At 55.7% G+C, this 11,707-nt stretch overlaps 1 protein-coding gene across 1 annotated transcript; it reads right to left on the bottom strand.

The window, feature by feature from the left end:
* Window positions 1–4,722: 4,722 nt before the first annotated feature.
* On the bottom strand, window positions 4,723–9,583 carry TUBB4A (tubulin beta 4A class IVa). Its single transcript, XM_004771595.3, has 4 exons — window positions 9,512–9,583; window positions 8,872–8,980; window positions 8,651–8,761; window positions 4,723–6,201 (listed from the first exon to the last, which is right to left on the bottom strand). The coding sequence occupies exons 1-4, from the start codon at window positions 9,566–9,568 to the stop codon at window positions 5,144–5,146; spliced, it is 1,335 nt and encodes a 444-aa protein (XP_004771652.2). The 5' UTR covers window positions 9,569–9,583; the 3' UTR covers window positions 4,723–5,143.
* Window positions 9,584–11,707: the final 2,124 nt, after the last annotated feature.

Genomic DNA, 11,707 nt, shown 5'->3' with positions numbered 1-11,707 from the left:
ACGGGGTGACGTCCTGGAGGGAGGCCCCCGCCCCCACCCACTGTGAGAGACCCAGGCATCCTGCCTTCTAGCCTTCTGAGGGTAGGGTGAGCATGGGTGGCAGGCTCAGAGGCTAGACCCCCAGCACCGCTCTGCCAGGCCAAGGCACCTCTGGTCCCTGACATTACACCCAAGCCTTCCTCTCTCTGGGGCAGCCAAAGATTCAATTTGCCTGAAATGCTTCCTCTTTCCTCAACTCTTCCTTCCTTTGGCCCATCAGCACCGGCCATTCCCTGTAGGACCACCAGAGGGAGCCAGGCTGGAGAGTGGACACAGGGGAGCCAGGGAGGTGGACGTCCAGCAGACAGAGTGTCCTCACGGACACAAATCCAGGAGTGCAGAGGGACAGCACACATCCGGAGAAGTCCTTGCCCAGCCATGTGACAGATGCAGAGGTGACACACAGGTGCAGCCAGCAGCTGGTTCCAGATGAAGACTACAGACCACAGCTGTGGGTACAGACAGGACAATGGAAATACAGATCTGGACAAGAGATAGAAGTGCATAGAGCGCAGATACAGATAGAACAGTAACAGAGGGACAGACATGGTCAGGACCCTGCCCCGAGCCAGAGTCATAGCCAGACATAGTCACACACACGGAGAGAGACCCATCCAGACACCCCCAAGCAGAGTTGCAGACCCGGAAAGAGACAGAATGCAAGTGGACAGATGGCCACCTTGTCCTTGGGAAGCACAAGGACATACTTGCAGCACAAAGGCAGAACACAATACAGGTACCCATGATCACGCACATACACAGAAAACCCCAGAGGCAGACTGAGGGAGTCCAAATTCAACAGACCCTGCGAGACTCCTTGGCCTCCTGAAAGGTACTGAGAAGGTCTGTATGGATATAGGTGTGCACAGGAGAGAATTCACATGCCTGGCATGTTTTGGGGGGAGTCTGGAGGTGAGCGTCTGTGTGGCTGTGGGGTCTGTGTCTCCTCCATCAGACTGTGTAAAGATGCAGGTGATTCTGTGCATGTCTGTTGTGACTGTGTTTACACCCCTGATGTGTGAACTCAGAGTGGGATTCTCTGGGCAGCTCAGAGCTGTATCTGGAATGTAAATGGGTATGGTGCCTATCTCACAGATCCTGTGATGTCTCAGTGAAAGAATTCATGGAAATTGTTTACTATGAGGCCTGAATCAAGATTTTGATATGCTCTGTCTGTTATTGTGGGAGGAAGGTCAGCTGAATGTTTAAGAAAGTGACCTTGGAGTCAGAGAGACCTGAGTTCAAAGGCCTGACTCCATTCTTTAATGTCTCCCTTCTTTAATGACCTTAGGCAAGTCATTTGACTTCTCTGTATTAATTAACTATTGCTGTGTAACAAATCACCCTAGAATCAGTGGCATAAGAGAACATACATTTGTCATCTGACGGTTTCTGTGGGGGCCAGGACTCAGGGCACAGCTTATCAGAATCTTCTATTGTGTGCTGTGGTCTCATCCGTAGGACCAGCTGGGGAAGGGGCTGCTTTGAAGCTTGCTATTTAGTTGTTGGCAGGACTGGGTTCATTGTGGATTGTTGGACCAAGCGTCTCAGGCCCTCACTGCCTGCTGGCTGGAGGATACCCTTGGTTCTTGGCCACGTGGACCTTCCCAACATGCTGCTCGCTTCACTACTGCAAGCAAGCTGAGAAGGCCACAGAGCTCATCAAGATGGAAGTCCCAGTTTTTTGTAACCTGATATTAGAAGTGGTGTCCCAATACCTCTGATGTACCCTGTTGGTCAGAAGCCATCACCAGGTCCAGCCCCACACTCCTTGGGATGACCCAAGGGTGTGAGTAGGGGAGATGGGCCTCCTGGGGGGTTAGTCTGAGAAGCTGCATTTTTTTTTTAAAGATTTTATTTATTTATTTGACAGAGAGAGATCACAAGTAGGCAGAGACACAGGCAGAGAGAGAGAGAGGAGGAAGCAGGCTCCCTGCTGAGCAGAGAGCCCGATGCGGGACTCGATCCCAGGACCCTGAGATCATGACCTGAGCCGAAGGCAGCGGCTTAACCCACTGAGCCACCCAGGCACCCAGAAGCTGCATTTTGTACTCTCTCCTTCATTCTTCTCTCTGTAGAAGGAGAAAATTAGGACATCTACAGTGCACTTGCTCATTCATGCAACAAAGAATTACTGAGGGCCTGTGTTACATCAGGCTGTTCTAGGCACGTGGTGACCAAGGTAGACAAGATTCCTCTCCTTGTGGAGCTTACATGCCAGTGGAGAGGCAAGAGGACAGACAAAAGAAACAGGTGTGTAAATAGACAATATAATTTGTGAGTTAGCAATAGGGGCCATCAATGAAATGAAACAAGATAGCGGGTGGAGAGGGGCTGGGTGCTAATTTCTTTTTTCCAGGGCAGGCTGCTCCGAGGAGGTGACATTTGAACGGAAAGCTGTAGACCAGAAGTGGCCAGTCGTGAGCACCTCTGGTAGCAGAATGGCATGCACAAAGGCCCTGAGGTTGAATCAAGCTTGATTGGATTGAGCACAAAAAGGTCACTGCAGCTTCAGCTTAATGAGTGTGGGGGAGGGTGATAGGGATGGAGTCATCAGTGGGTAGAGACCAAGGTGAGAATTTGGATTTCAGCCTGAGTGCGAGGAGATTGGTGGGAAGGTTTGAGCTGGGGAGGGACAGTCTCTTATTTGCATATAAAGGCTCCTCTCTGGCTGCTTTGGAAGGAGGACTCACTTCAGGGTGACTGGAGTGGCAGAAGGGTGTCCAGAATAGCGAATGCAGGGAGGTTTCTAGTGTAAGGTGGCTTACACTAGGCTATAGACAAGTGGGGAGAAGGGGTCAAATTTGCTATATATTTTGGAGCTGCAGACAGTGAGCCTCAGCAAAAGATAGGAAGTGCGTGCGGGGCATAGGAAACGAGGAATCAAGGCTGACTGCTAGCTTTAGGGTTTGAACAACTGGATGGTGCCATTCATTGGAGAAGGGGATGTTTTGGGAGTAGAAGAGGGAGTTCTTTTGGGGCCACATTGGGTTTTAGATGACAAAGAGAGCCAAGTTCACTGCCTCATCCATTGTCTTTCTGCTCCACCACCCCTCACTGTGCTGAGCCTGCTGAGCTGTGGGTTGGTGGGGGCGGGGTATCCAGGCTGTTGTCCCTACACTTCCTCCTGGCTGTGGTGGGACCCAGTCAGGGGGCTGGAAGGCCAGTCCGGGTGTGGTGGGTGAGCATAGAGTGTGGTGGAAAGAGCTGACTGGTTCTCAGCATCTCTCCTTCTTTCTTCTCTTCCTCCTGGTTTGCCTGCCTTTGGTATTGCAGAAGTGAGAAAATGAAAAACAAAACAAAACAAAACGTTTCCTAGACTTCTTCCCAGCTCCAGTTCTGGTTGCAGATCAATTTCTACCAAGGAAAAATGCTCATAAAATTTGGAAGGCAGAGAGGCAGAACTCTGGGTGTACGTGTACCTATTTCCAGCTTTGCGGGTGTTGGGAGGTGTCCTTGGATTCGGTAATTCTGGGGGCAGCCTCTCGAGTCTCTACATTTCTCACTGAGCAGAGGAAGCAGCTCCTTGATGGCCGAGCTCTGTGATGTTCCACAGGATTCCAGGGCTACTAAAAAATGTGTTCTCATGAGCAGTACCAACCCCATCAGCAGGGAGCTTGTTAAAAATGCAAAGTCTGGGGGCGCCTGGATGGTTCAGTCAGTGGAGCGCACAAGTCTTGATCTCGGGATGTGGGTGTGAGCCCTGCGTTGGGTAAGGGAGATTACATAAAAATAATATCTTTAAAAAAAAAATGCAATCTTGGGCCCCACTCCCCCAACCTACTATACCACGAACTCTATGTAGAACCCAGGAAGCCATGATCTAGCCAAGTTTTCCTGTTGATTTTTATTTTTTACATTTTCTTTTTTAAAATGTAAGCTCTACACCCACCTTGGGGCTTGACCTGATGACCCCGAGACCACGAGTGTGTTCAACCCACTGAGACAGCCAGGCGGGCGCCCCTTCTTGGTGATTCTTTTGCACATCAAAGTTTAAGAAATACTGGCCTACAACCCTCCAACAATGTTACAAGCCCCTAAATCCTTGCATTAAATCCTTTTCTGCTCCAAATGCCTACCACAGTCCTTGCACTGAGCTCTGGCTGATAAAGGGGAATCCGAGTTGGAGGCTTCACGGGGTCAGCGCTTTAACTCTGGCTCACCGCTTCATAGCTGTGGGACTTCGGGCAAGAGATTCCTTGGGGCAAACTGCAATTTGCAAAGATAGTCACAGCCACATCTCCCATCCCATATGCCCTTCTGGAATCTTGTCTCCAGTCTATATCCCAAACTCTCGAACCTGGGTAGGCCTTCATGAGCCTGTTGGTTAGGAGTTCGGAGGACACTCTCTGACTTCTGAAGATAGGTCAGGCAAATGCAGTGTATTCTGCCTTGCTCTCTTGAGATGGTTGCTGGGGGCGGGGCGCGGGACTAGTCACCAGGCTGTGAGGATCCCCCAGCAGACTACAGAGGGGAAGTGAAGCCCTCCTCCCACCCCTTCTGAACAAATCGAGGCTCAGAGGCTTGCCCTACTCAGTTACCCAGCTCTCCGGGGATGGCACGCTGAAACCTCCGTATCCCTCTCCCCAGCACCCCCAGAGCAGATGCCCCGTCCCTACCCCCTTCCATCCCCAAAGGCTCACTTGCCAATGGCGCAGGACGACGAAAAACGCACAGGACAGAAACAGGGCAGGACACCATTTATTAAGCAGAGGCGAAGGAGGGCCGGAGGGTCGAGGGCACAGCGCCTTTGGCACGCACGCTCCCAGGCTGCAGCAGCGGCCGCCCTCCACCACCCCTGCAGGGGGGAAACCGAGGTTGGCGAGAGCTGGAGGGGAGGGGAGGGGCGCTCGGGGGAGCCAGAGATCAGAGGGGAGGGGGAGCTCAGCAGGAGGGGTGGACGAGTCAACTGGGGCTCATAGGTCTGGGGGCGCCATTGGGGTTCTTGGGGGAGGTCCAGGAGAAGGAGCGCGGGCGGGGGCGGGGAAGGCTGGCTCAGGGATCAAAGGTCAGCTAGGGCCCGAGCGGAAGCGGGAGCGGAAGCGGAAGCGGAAGCAAGCGGAAGCGGAAGCAGCAGCCGCGAGGTTCCAGGTTCCTGGGGGCCCTAGGCCACCTCCTCCTCGGCCTCCTCCTCGAACTCGCCCTCCTCGGCCGTGGCGTCCTGGTACTGCTGGTACTCGGACACCAGGTCGTTCATGTTGCTCTCGGCCTCGGTGAACTCCATCTCGTCCATGCCCTCGCCCGTGTACCAGTGCAGGAAGGCCTTGCGCCGGAACATGGCGGTGAACTGCTCGGAGATGCGCTTGAACAGCTCCTGGATGGCCGTGCTGTTGCCGATGAAGGTGGCGGCCATCTTGAGCCCCCGCGGCGGGATGTCGCACACGGCCGTCTTCACGTTGTTGGGGATCCACTCGACGAAGTAGCTGCTGTTCTTGCTCTGCACGCTCAGCATCTGCTCGTCCACCTCCTTCATGGACATGCGGCCGCGGAAGACGGCGGCCACGGTCAGGTAGCGGCCGTGGCGCGGGTCGCAGGCGGCCATCATGTTCTTGGCGTCGAACATCTGCTGCGTGAGCTCGGGCACCGTGAGCGCGCGGTACTGCTGGCTGCCGCGGCTGGTGAGCGGCGCGAAGCCCGGCATGAAGAAGTGCAGGCGCGGGAAGGGCACCATGTTCACGGCCAGCTTGCGCAGGTCGGCGTTCAGCTGGCCCGGGAAGCGCAGGCAGGTGGTGACGCCGCTCATGGTGGCCGACACCAGGTGGTTGAGGTCGCCGTAGGTGGGCGTGGTCAGCTTCAGGGTGCGGAAGCAGATGTCGTACAGGGCCTCGTTGTCGATGCAGTAGGTCTCATCCGTGTTCTCCACCAGCTGGTGCACCGACAGCGTGGCGTTGTAGGGCTCCACCACCGTGTCCGACACCTTGGGCGACGGCACCACGCTGAAGGTGTTCATGATGCGGTCTGGGAACTCCTCGCGGATCTTGCTGATGAGCAGCGTGCCCATCCCAGACCCCGTGCCGCCGCCCAGCGAGTGGGTCAGCTGGAAGCCCTGCAGGCAGTCGCAGCTCTCGGCCTCCTTCCGGACCACGTCCAGGACGGCGTCCACCAGCTCGGCTCCCTCCGTGTAGTGGCCCTTGGCCCAGTTGTTGCCGGCTCCCGACTGGCCTGCGGAGGGGAGGGGCGAGGAGGGGGCATGCCCCGCGGTTATGGGGAGAGCTCGCCCCCCTTGCCACCCCCGGCCATGCTAGCGGGTGGATAACGAGGTTGTTATTTCGTTAGTATGATTGTTAGTCCTTCTCTCTGCTTCCCTCCTTGCCTCTCCTCATCCAGCAGCCAGAGGGATTTGGGTAAAACCCGAATCGATTCATGCCCCACTTCAGCTCAAAAACCAGTTCCACTTTTTAGTAAAAACCCAGGTCTTCCCCTCAGCCTGCAAGGCCCTGCCGGACGGGCCACTTCCTCACTGCCCCCCACCGCTCTCCCTCCCCCCATAACTCTGCTCCAGCCACAGAGTCCTCCTTGCTGTCCCTCCAACAGACCAGGCACATTTTTTGCCCCAGGGCCTTTGCACATGCATTCCCTCTGCCTGAAATGCTCTTCCAGCAGATACCCATGTGGCTCTCTCACCTCCTTCAAAACCTTATCACCCTCAGTGAGGCCCTCCCTGATCACCCTATAGACAACTGGACCCTTTCCCATTTTTTATCCCTCTTGCCTGCTTATTCTCCCCACAAACACTGACAAACCTGTGCTGTCCTATTAATCATGTTTATTGTCTGTAATCTCACAGGGAAGTGTGAGCTCCAGGAGGACAAGGATTAGTATTAGAATTCGCGCTGGTATTTTCACAAAAAGGTAATATTTCTTCTCATCCCTTCTCCTCTGACTCCACACTGATGTGACCTCATCAACCCTGCCCTGGACTGGTTCCCACCCTCGTCGCCATCTCTTATTCCCACAAAGTCTGTTCTCCTCCAAGCCGCCAGAGGGTGTCTGTGAGCACCTGAGTCAGGTTACCCCCCTTTACCCACAAACCTCCAGGGCTCCCACCCCCTCAAGACACAGGCAAAGTCCTCCCTGCAGCCCACAGGGCTCTGAATAACCTACCCCTACCCTGTCCCCTCCCTGCTCTCACCTCCTCCCTCTCTCCCCCTTGCTCCTCTGCTCTGGCCACACAGACCTCCTTGCTGTTTCTCCAGCACATCAGGCCTGATGCTGCCCCAGGACCTTTGCACCCGCTGTTCTGCTGCCTGGGATGCCCCCCCCCCAGATATTCACATGGTTGACTCTTCCTTCAGGTTTCTGTGCCATGTCACTGCCTTAGAGAAAATAGGATTGCCAGCTGGCTCCACTGCCTTTTCCCTACCCTCTCTCCCAGAGACCATAGACTCTCTTAGCCCCGATGGAGCCAACCGTGGTCATCCTAGAATCCCTCACATCCTTTGGCCAGCATTATTTAGTCCTTCCACAGCTAGATCCTCAGGACATATTGTGCGCCATACCCATGCTATACCCACACAGTAGCATTATTGATACTGATCATATTGATCGTATCATATCATGATATTGATACATATCATTATTGATTTGATTGCTGAATCATCACCTAGACCAGAGAGGGGAAGTCGCATGTCCAAGGTCACACAGCTTGTTCTGTCAATGCCTAGACTTCAGACTCTAACCCGGCTCTGAGGAAGTGAGGTTCCCTGGGGTGCTGGGGGAGAGGGTGGAGCTTGGGGTCTGAGGCCAAGTGGGCGTTATGCAGCCAGCCTGACCTAGGAGGGGCTGGGAAAGGTTTCAGAGAAAGTTGTTCACGGAGTGTGCTTGCTCCTTGAGCCTGAGTGCTGCAAATGTGTCTTGTTGTTTTCACGTGCTGTTCCCTCTGTCTTGCACACCTTTCCTCCCTTAAGTGCTGCTTGGCACTGCTCCTGTTTTAGACTGCAGAAACTGATGATGATGGTGAAGACAACACTTGCTTATTTACCTTGTGCTCTCTGCTGGGCATTGTTCTAAGTGCTTTACACATATGAATGGCTTTAAGCCTGGCCATCCTGAGATCCCGAAGAGTAGGTCTTTTTTATAACCCTTATTTTAAAGATGTGGAGACTGGGGCACAGAGAGATTAAAGAGCCCGGTGGACGTCCCCCAGCTGACTCAGTCAGTGGCTGATTTGTACTTATTTTTCTTCTCTGTTGCCCATCTCCCTCCATCAGGAGGTTGGGTCCCTTAGGGTAGAGAGTTTCATCTGCTTTGTCCATCTGGGGGTACCGCTTCTGGCATGTGGTAGGTGCTCGATAAATTATTTGTGGAATGCATGAAATGGCCGAGCTGGCATTTTCACACAGGCAGTCTGGCTCAGGTCCATACTGTTAAATTCAAATGCCACCTCCTCCAGGAAGTCTTCTCTGCACCCTCCCCCATATCACATGCCTGTCCTGGACTCCCACAGTGGCCTGTGTGTCCCCTCTCACAGCCCTGACTGCCCTGCCATCTCCCGCACTGGGCTGTGGGTCCCTGTGATTACCACTGAGTTTCCCATGCCATGTGGAGAATTTTCACCAAGCATTTGGAAGTAAAAGGAAAAAGGAGGGGGCTTCTCGTGCCTAAAACTCACCAAACACAAAGTTGTCAGGCCGGAAGATCTGGCCAAATGGGCCAGAGCGGACAGAGTCCATGGTGCCAGGCTCCAGGTCCACCAGCACGGCTCTGGGAACGTAATTTCCTCCTGCAGGGAAGCAGATGGAGGGCAGCTGGGGTGCGGGAGTGCCAGGAACCAGCATCCTGTCTCCTCCCGGCCTCCTGGCCCGCACTCTGGCAGGTGCCCCTGAGCCCTACCTGTGGCCTCATTGTAGTACACGTTGATTCTCTCCAGCTGCAGATCACTGTCCCCGTGGTATGTGCCGGTGGGGTCGATGCCATGCTCGTCACTGATCACCTCCCAAAACTAGAGCAATGGTGGTTTTGGTGTTAAGGGCAGAGGGAAGGGAAACAGGAGGCCAGGCCTGTCCCTGTCTCTGGGTCCACGACCTCCAACGACCTCCCTAGCTGCCAACCTGTACCCCAGCAAGGTGAATGGGGGACTGGGAGGCATGGTGGGGAGGCAGGGGTGAGGCAGCAAGAAGGGAGAGGTGGGGGCGGGGTGGGGCAGAGTCATCACCTCAGCCTCTCCTGCCGGCGTCAGCTCGCCTAGGCTGCAGCCGCGGGGAGGGGCAGGGTCTCTTTGTGCATGTGAAGAGGACAGTGGGCCAGCTGTGAAGCCAGCTGTGGCCAGCGGACAGAGGGCTCTGCCCCACCCCCATCGCCCTCTTTGTTCCCGGCCTGGTTCTGCCCCCGCCCTCCTCCCCCAGCCGTCCCTGGGGTGCTGGCCTCCTGGGGACCCCATCCCTCCGAAGGGCCCAAGGTAGGGGAGCTCTGCAGAGCTCGCGGGCCCGCTCCGCTACTCCCGGCGGCCTCCGACGCCCCATCCCCCGCGCACCTTGGCTCCGATCTGGTTGCCGCACTGGCCGGCCTGCAGGTGCACGATCTCCCGCATGGCGGTGGCGCTGATGGACGCGGCGGCGGCGCTGATGGGGGAGCTGCGGCAGCGGGACGCGAGGCAGACGCTGCGGCGGCGGCGGCGGCGAAGCACGGTCCCTGCGGCCCCCGGGCGCCTCTATATGAGCGGGCGGGGCCCGCGTCACGGCGGGTCACCGGCCCGCTCCGCCCCCTGGTCCCGCCCCGGGACGGAGGTTGAGAGGGTGGAGGGATCCCCCCCCCCCCACCACGTCCAGTGCCTGGAGACCTCGGGGGGCACCGGCTGGGCCACTCCAGGGCCACTTGCTCCCCCACCGCAGGCCGTGGGATGAAGCCCCCCAAACTCCACCGGACCATCTCCGGCTCCCAGCGCGGCCTGGTGACCCGGCTCCTGCGGAGATACGGCTAAACAAGCACCCGAGACAGCCGGCCTCTCCCCTGCCCTCCTCCCACCCACCCCCAGGGCGGCCCTGCCTCAGTTTCCCATCGTGGCCTGCCTCCCCATTCCATTCAGGTCTCTGGCGTCAACTGAGAGGACTCCTAGTGGGGCCGTGCTGGGGGCTCCAGAGTTGCGGTGTGTTTGGGGAGGGGGGCGGGCAGTCCCCGGAGGACTTGAAGCCGCCATAGTAAGTAACAAGATTTTTCTAACACGTTTGGCTGGGGATGCTTCTGGAAGGTGATGGAGGTTGTAGGGAACACGGTACCACCCCCACCCCCCCGGGCTTTGGGTGGTGGCAGTTGGGGCAGCCCCAGCCTTGCCTGGGGTTGAACATCAAGGAGTAAGACTTCTAGCGGGACTCTGCACGGGGTGGATGATTAGCACCCCCTCCTGCCCCTGGGGGTTGCCTTGCCCCCCCCCATAGACCCCTCTCTGCTCCAGTATTGTCATTCATCACAAGGCCTGCCCTACCTTTGCATTTCTTGTTAGCTCTGTGACCTTGCACAGGCCACTTTGTCTTTGGCTGAATTTCCTTATCTGCAAGATGGGGCAGTCAAGAATGCCTGCCTGTAGGGCCAGTGGGAGGTCCCATGAGAGGGCCCAGTTAACAGCAAGCTGGCTCCAATTTTTTTCTGCAAAGAGTAAACAAGAAATTGTAGCTGTTAGTGTTACAGTCATGATCCGGCTGGGAGGGACTTCCTGTGCTGACCCTCAAGGGAAGGCCAGACCTCTTGGGGCCACCTTCTCCTGACCTCTAGCTCTGCCTTTCCCAGGAAGCCTCCTCCTCACCTCCTCCACATGCCCTGTGGTTTCCAGCTACTGTGGGGTGGGGGTGAGGTCAGTCGGGTTGGCAGTGTGCCTGGGGCCTCACATTGGCCCGTGGCTTTTGGTTTTGACACCACCCCCCTTGGTTTTCAACAGGGGGTGATTCTGCCCTCCCTGGGGACACTTGGCAATGTCATGCAGGGATGGGGTGTGTACGTGCGCTACTGGCATCTAGTGGATGAATGTCGCCAAAACATTCTACAGTGCCCAGGATTGTACAACCCTTCCGGGGTCCCAAGAATGATCTGGCACCCAATGGCAGTAGTGTTGAGTTCTGGGAAACCTTGTATTGCCAAGTGGGAAAAAACTGAGACCCCCCCTAGCTCACTCTAGACCTCAGAATAGATTTCTGGTGGGTTAAACAGCTGTTACATGGTATAGACCAAGGGGACCCCCCACACACACACACCGGGTCTGTGAGTCACTTCCTCTAACTGCCCCACTCAGATGTGTGCTTAAATGCATGCCGCAGCCTAGGGCCTCAGTAGGTCTGGAGGTCATGAAGGTAGTGTCTCTTTGGGTGGGTGGGTGGGGGGGATTCCGTGGGATTCTGTAATCCAGGGAGGTGCTTGCTGCTCAACACCCTAATGCAAAGAAGTATTGAAACCCTAAATGTCAATAAGGCCATAGTAGAGAAACCCTGATTTAGACCTTTGAGGTTATGACCCAGCGTGTTGGTAACAGTTGATCCTGAAGACATGGAGGTTCACTGGCCCAAGTTAATATGTATCAAAAGTTCATAAACTCCATGTTGGCATTTCTTAAAATTTTTTTTTAACATACCAAGAGTCCTAAAAAAACCCCCCAAAACATACAAATGGAAATGCCTCTGCTGGGAGGGCCTGAATTGGGGGTCAGCCCCAGAAAAATGGGGTTTCCTGTGTCACCCCACCA

Source organism: Mustela putorius, unplaced genomic scaffold (assembly GCF_011764305.1).
Source record: "Mustela putorius furo isolate JIRA1106 unplaced genomic scaffold, ASM1176430v1.1 tig00000095_pilon_pilon_pilon, whole genome shotgun sequence".
NCBI lineage: Eukaryota > Metazoa > Chordata > Mammalia > Carnivora > Mustelidae > Mustela > Mustela putorius.
The sequence above is the reverse complement of the archived record's forward strand: the minus strand, read 5'-3'. Positions and strand labels throughout refer to the sequence as shown.